Below are 6,000 nucleotides of genomic sequence, written 5' to 3' on the forward strand. Positions count from 1 at the left end.
CCTCAGTCTATACCGACGGGTCCAAAATGGACTGCGGAGTGGGCATGGGGGTATTCTCCGCTGATCTGGGCATATCTCTCTCTATACGTCTACCGAACTCGGCCAGCATCTTCCAAGCAGAAGTACTAGGCATAGAAAAAGCCTGCGAAGTTCTATTGGAAACCACGGGAATATACATAAAGCAACTATATTTACGGATAGCCAGGCGGCCCTCCTGGCATTGTCTTCACCCATGACAAATTCCAGTATAGTTCACAACTGCAAGAGAGCGCTAAGCTCAATAAAAGACAAGCTCCAGCTAAACTTGATCTGGGTTCCCGGCCAGAGGAACATTTTCGGTAACGAAAAAGCAGATGAGTTGGCAAAGGCAGGAGCTTTCCTCAATGAATCCGAGGCGGAGCTCATACCGAGCCCGCTAGGATCGATCAAAGGAGAGATCAATAGACAATTTCAACAAATTGCAAACAACAGGTGGAAAAACATTACAAAATGCGTCATAGCTAAACAATTATGGCCAACATACGACAGGAAAAGAACCAACGACCTATTAAATAGGTCAAGGAAAAGTATATACAGAATAACAGCTACCACAACAGGGCACTGGCCATTTGGGGAACATGCGTCCAAAATGGGTATGCTCTACAACGACATCTGCCGTGGCTGCGGAGTAGCAGGGAATAAGGAAACAATCTTCCACTTTCTCTGCGAATGCCCAGCTCTGGCACAGATCCGACACAAAACACTCGGAATCCACCAAGCACCAAACCTTGAATGGATTTCCACCAAAAGCATATCGGACATAAGTAGTTTCATCGAAACCTCAAAATGGTTTGAGAGAGAAGATGGAGGCACAATTCCGATTACTTTGGCGCCGCGATCTGAAGGTACCGTTGGAAAGAGGAAGTCCTCCTGATTAAAAAATATATAGGGTTATAGGGTCCGCAAACGCTTAGTTTACGAGATATTCGACCTTAAAGTCCGAAAAATCGCAAAAATTGGACCATTTCAAGACGCTATTTCACCACATTAAACGCACTTTTTTCACATTTTTCACTTCAAATTAATTAATTTACACTATTAACTTTTAAATAAAACCACATTTTACACATTTAACAGGTTTTTTACCTAAAAAATCTTTGTTTTAAAAATTACATTTTACACTTGTTTGAACCTCATTTGTTTACCAAAAATTACGACGAAATGGAGCGCTGCCATGTGATGATAACGAATATGTATGGCGCGTTATCTAATTTTATGTTATTAATTGGAAAAATAAAAAGAAATTAAAATATCGATATTCTCAATATTCGAGTCAGAAAGAAAATTTGTAAAAATGAGAAATACATATTATAAAAATAATAATAATTGGAAAAATAAAAAGGAATCAAAATATCGATATTCGCAATATACGAGTCTGATCGTGAATTGGCAAAAATGAGAAATACATAATAGGAAAATTTATAATTCATTATTATTGCAGAAAGAAGAAGAATTTGGACACAGAAGAATTTTGAACACCGGGGTTTTGGACCGACCAGGGATATTATTTTTCGAGCGCTCGAACGATGGAACGTAACAGCAGATACAGGAGGTTCCACGAACAGTGTATCAAAATGGCACATCAGTGCTAATTGAGCCCGATAGGGCTGCACTCCTACCTACCTACCTACCTACCTACCTACCTTGTGTGCAAATTCTTCTTCTTTCTGCAATAATATCAAGAATGATAGAATACAAGATTACGACACTAGTTTACCGTTAGTTTTTTTCGGTTTAGCTCTTGACAATTCTTACAAAAACAAATACATTGTGCAACAATTTCGTGACGTCACACTTTTGCGTTGAGAAGAACAAGCATAGAAATGCATACAAATTGTAAACAGAAAAGTAAACACTTTTGGAAATTCCCAAAATAATATTAATTCATTCGTCTTTGCAGGAAAAATTTCAGTGGAATGTTTAGAATATTGTTGCGAGAAAAGATATATGTAAGTAGTTTTAGGCACATCCACAATAAATAGAGTAGCATGTGTGGAAATTGTTCAAATGAAGAAAACCAGTGAGAGTGTATTGTTGTATTTATTTAAATTTCTAAGCATAAATATATTAATTTTTTAAAATGAAATGTGCAGTGGCTTGTTGTAATAATTATTATGCAATTAAAGGATCGAAAACGAGTTTTTTTAGTTTTTCGGGCGATTTAAAAGTTGCCAAAAAATGGGTGTTATTTTGCAAAGGAAATAATATATTTAATACTAAATCCTCTTTAATTAATTAATTTCACAATTCTTTTATCATAATTTCATACATCTGATACATCTGAACTTATAATATATGTATATATTTATATACAACACAAGAAACGTCTTCTCCATTTGAATCACAACTTAATAGAGAATTTTATTATCAATAGGCCGATATATTTCTTTAGAAATGATTCAAATCTTTTTACTCAACAATATTCAATCGCTTCACTAAAACTTTTCATTAAAATCGAAAGAATTAATAATATTTTGCGAATTTACAAAAGTGTTCACTTTTCTGTTTACAATTTGCAAGCCATTTGACAGTTTTTCACTCTTGTTCTTCTCAACACGCAACTATGACGTATCATAATGGCGGTTGTCGTAATCTTGTATTCTATCATTCTTGAATAATATTGAATTATAAATTTTCCTATTATGTATTTCTCATATTTACCAATTCTCGATCAGTCTCGTATATTGAGAGTATCGATAATTCGAAAACGATCATGAATCAATAGTGGCCATTCGAATTTACAACAGCTGTGCCGTAATTTCGAACATAACCTTGCCATTTTCGTTGAAATGAAGTGATTGTGAAGTTTTTCATATTTTTATAAAAATAACATAAAAACCAATGATTAACTAAACATCAATAATTACGTGTATATAACTTATAGAAAGTATAATTTTAACATCTAAAACTGAATTTTTCATTTCGGGAAATACGATGTTTTTTGATAAAAACAAAGAAAATATTGATTTTAAAGGCACGCGCCATACATATTCGTAAAGTAGAATTAAAATTGAGTATTTTAAGACCTTTCCCGTGAAAATTGGTGCACGTTTTCAGAAAAGCCGCTCTCTTGAACCTTTACCTGAATTATTATTTCATTTTGAAATCAATAAATTTTTCAAAATTATGTTTGATTTTATTAATTGACTGATATTCGAATTATATCTTTAAAGCTACAACTTACCTATGGTGCTCCAGGTGATATTTACGAAAAGATATTGACATCGGTAATCCAATGGGAAGGTTGCATATAAAGCCCAAAATGCGGTTATGCATGGGACGGCCATGTCCGAAAGCCAAATTGTGCGAAATTTCATGTACTGCCAGCATAAGCGAATGGTTTAATATACCTCCGAAGCAATAAGCTGCTATTAATAATAAAGGCCAAGAAAAATCCTTTACAAAAAACAATGCCAAGATTTGTAACATTATCATGCTACCGGCAACCCATTTGAATTTTGGATCATACCCAAATAGTTTTTTTATTTGAGGATACTTTTCCAAAATAATTTTTCGACGAGACGCGTGGGGTTCTTCTGTGTACACCCATTCAAAATCAGTTCGTGAAACCTTTTGACCCATATTTACTCATCAAAATGCACATTCCCACTTAATGCATATTATAGAACAACGATACAATGTGAAAATCCACATAAAAATGACTAATTTTTTCTTAACTAAGCTCACTCTAACTGGGCATCTCGACAGGATAAAATCTATGTCTTACTAACTGTATTGCCGTGCCTATATATTGCTTATTGCTTACAATATATGGTAAACTAATTAGTTTGCCATATATTGTCAGCAATAAGCTGTCACTTCAGCAGTTTGACAGCGCAGTTTTCATTTATATTAAAATTTCGAAGAGGCAACATATCCCATTTACACATATGCCGACGGCATTTTCATTTCGGTAATATGAAATTTAGAAGAGCGAGTATTAAGACGTTTGTGTTGTGTTATATTATAAAAATAAAATAAAGTACATTTTCAAAATAACATTTTTCAAAAAAATTAATATTTAGTTTAGTGTTGTTAATTATAAAAATAAAATAAAGTACATTTCCAAAAAAACATTTAAAAAAAAATTGATATTTAGTTTAATATTGATAATTTACAGAATAATTATGCAAATTGAGTTGGGAATGAGCGAAGTCTTAAATTGAATAAATAATACAAGCATAAATCAAAATATCATTTCTCATTTTTAATTTATTATTTTAATTGGTATATAAAATTTATGCCACAATTGTTATATAGTATTCCAAAAATTTGAATTCTTATTTTCCCAGAAATACATTTGTAAAAAAAGGATCTTTATTCCTTGTTATTATTTTATTTTTCCCAGAAATACATTTGTAAACAAAACGATCGTAATCCTTTTTTATTTTCCTCATAAAAGCTTTAAACAATTCAAGAGCTCAAAACATGCGCTACATCAGCTACCTACCCGACGGCATTTCGCAATGTGATAAAATAAGTTTTTCAAGAGCTCAAAGCATGCGCTACATCGGCTCGAACCTACCTACCCCACGCCTTTGCGCAAATAATTATGTTATGATAACAAATGCCCACATACAAATTTGGCAAAGGCAATAGCAATAGATTTGACAATTAGGTTAGGTTAGGTTAGATGGCTGATCAAGAGATCACACATGGACTAATAGAAGTAGTCCTTTGTGAAGCCATTGAAAAACGAACTCCCGTGTTCGGACTCAGATATCGGCAAACCGTTTAGTATCCAATACAAATTTGCAGAGGCGCTTAATTTCTATGCCCGCCAGGTCGGCGGGTAGTCTGAAGCTATGTGCCCCCAAGTGTCTAAGTCTTGACCTCCCAAAAGCAGGGCAGTCAAGAAGGAAGTGCTGGCTAGTTTCTACTGCATCTTCTTCCAAGCAGCTTCTGCATGCGGCGTTCGGTAAGATTCCCAGTCTTACAGCATGTATGCCAATAGGGCAGTGGCCCGTCAGGAGCCCCATCATTAATGAGAGGCTAGCCTTACTGAGGGCAAAGAGATCACTAGATCTTCTGCGATCTATCTTGGGCCAAAAGGCCTTTGCGACCGCGCAGGTACCAATGCTGGACCAGCGCTGACCGAGCAGCCGCGAGGCCCAGCTATCCAGTAGTAGAGAACAGGAGGAAGCAGGAGCACCTACCCGTTCCCATTCTACTGATAGCGATTCTAGGGTGCCTTTCCTTGCCAGCTCATCAGCCTTGCAGTCTTATAATAAAAGCTCCCGCCGCCAGAAACAGTGACGCCAGACATTCTTCGACCAACCTTGAACGCACTGTGAATGCGTTCAAGGCTAGTATCGCCGCTCTGCTATCTGAGTGAATGGTCACTTCTCTGAAGGTAGACACTCTTTCGAGCAGCATATCTGCTGCTACCTTGAAGGCTGCAGCCTCAGCCTGGAAAACGCTGCAATAGTCGGGAAGTCTGAAGCTGGATTTTATGGAGAGCTCCCGACAGTAGACCCCCCACCAACCTTCCCCCCAAGCTTCGACCCATTCGTAAAGAAGCTTACTGCCCCTCTCCTCCAGCGACTTCTTCCCTGCCAAACCTGCCTCGTCGGTACATGTGCAAAGAAGGAGCCACCGGAGTTCGATATGGAGGCTCCAAAATACAGATGATCCGGCATGCAGTCAAAGCTTGTGAGGGTATCCGAGTGTTCAGATGCACGCCCCTTTAGGAACCCAGACTCCGTGAGCCTAATAGCCATCTTTGCGGCCATACACCTTCCGGCAATATCCACCGGCGTTATGTTCAGGATTGCATTAAGTGCGATGGTTGGGGTGGACCTTAATGCACCGCCCATGCTGACGAGTGCAGCTCGTTGAACGCTCTCAAGTTTCTTTGCAACTGTGGTCTTCTGCAAAGCCCTCCACCACATGAAGACTCCATAGAACATTATGGGCTTGACTATGGTGTCATAGAGCCAGAGTACCACCTTCGGTGAGAGG

The 6,000-nt window shown here is 37.3% G+C and overlaps 1 protein-coding gene across 1 annotated transcript in view; it reads right to left on the minus strand.

The window, feature by feature from the left end:
* Positions 1-3,703, minus strand: part of LOC105226394 (sphingolipid delta(4)-desaturase DES1) — a 56,744-nt gene extending 53,041 nt beyond the window's left edge. Inside the window, exon 1 of the mRNA XM_049446062.1 lies at positions 3,224-3,703. Within this exon, the coding sequence (XP_049302019.1) occupies positions 3,224-3,621 (398 nt within the window). The 5' untranslated portion in view covers positions 3,622-3,703. The remainder of the gene's footprint in view (positions 1-3,223) is intronic.
* Positions 3,704-6,000: the final 2,297 nt, after the last annotated feature.

Source organism: Bactrocera dorsalis, chromosome 1, assembly GCF_023373825.1.
Source record: "Bactrocera dorsalis isolate Fly_Bdor chromosome 1, ASM2337382v1, whole genome shotgun sequence".
NCBI classification, from domain to species: domain Eukaryota; kingdom Metazoa; phylum Arthropoda; class Insecta; order Diptera; family Tephritidae; genus Bactrocera; species Bactrocera dorsalis.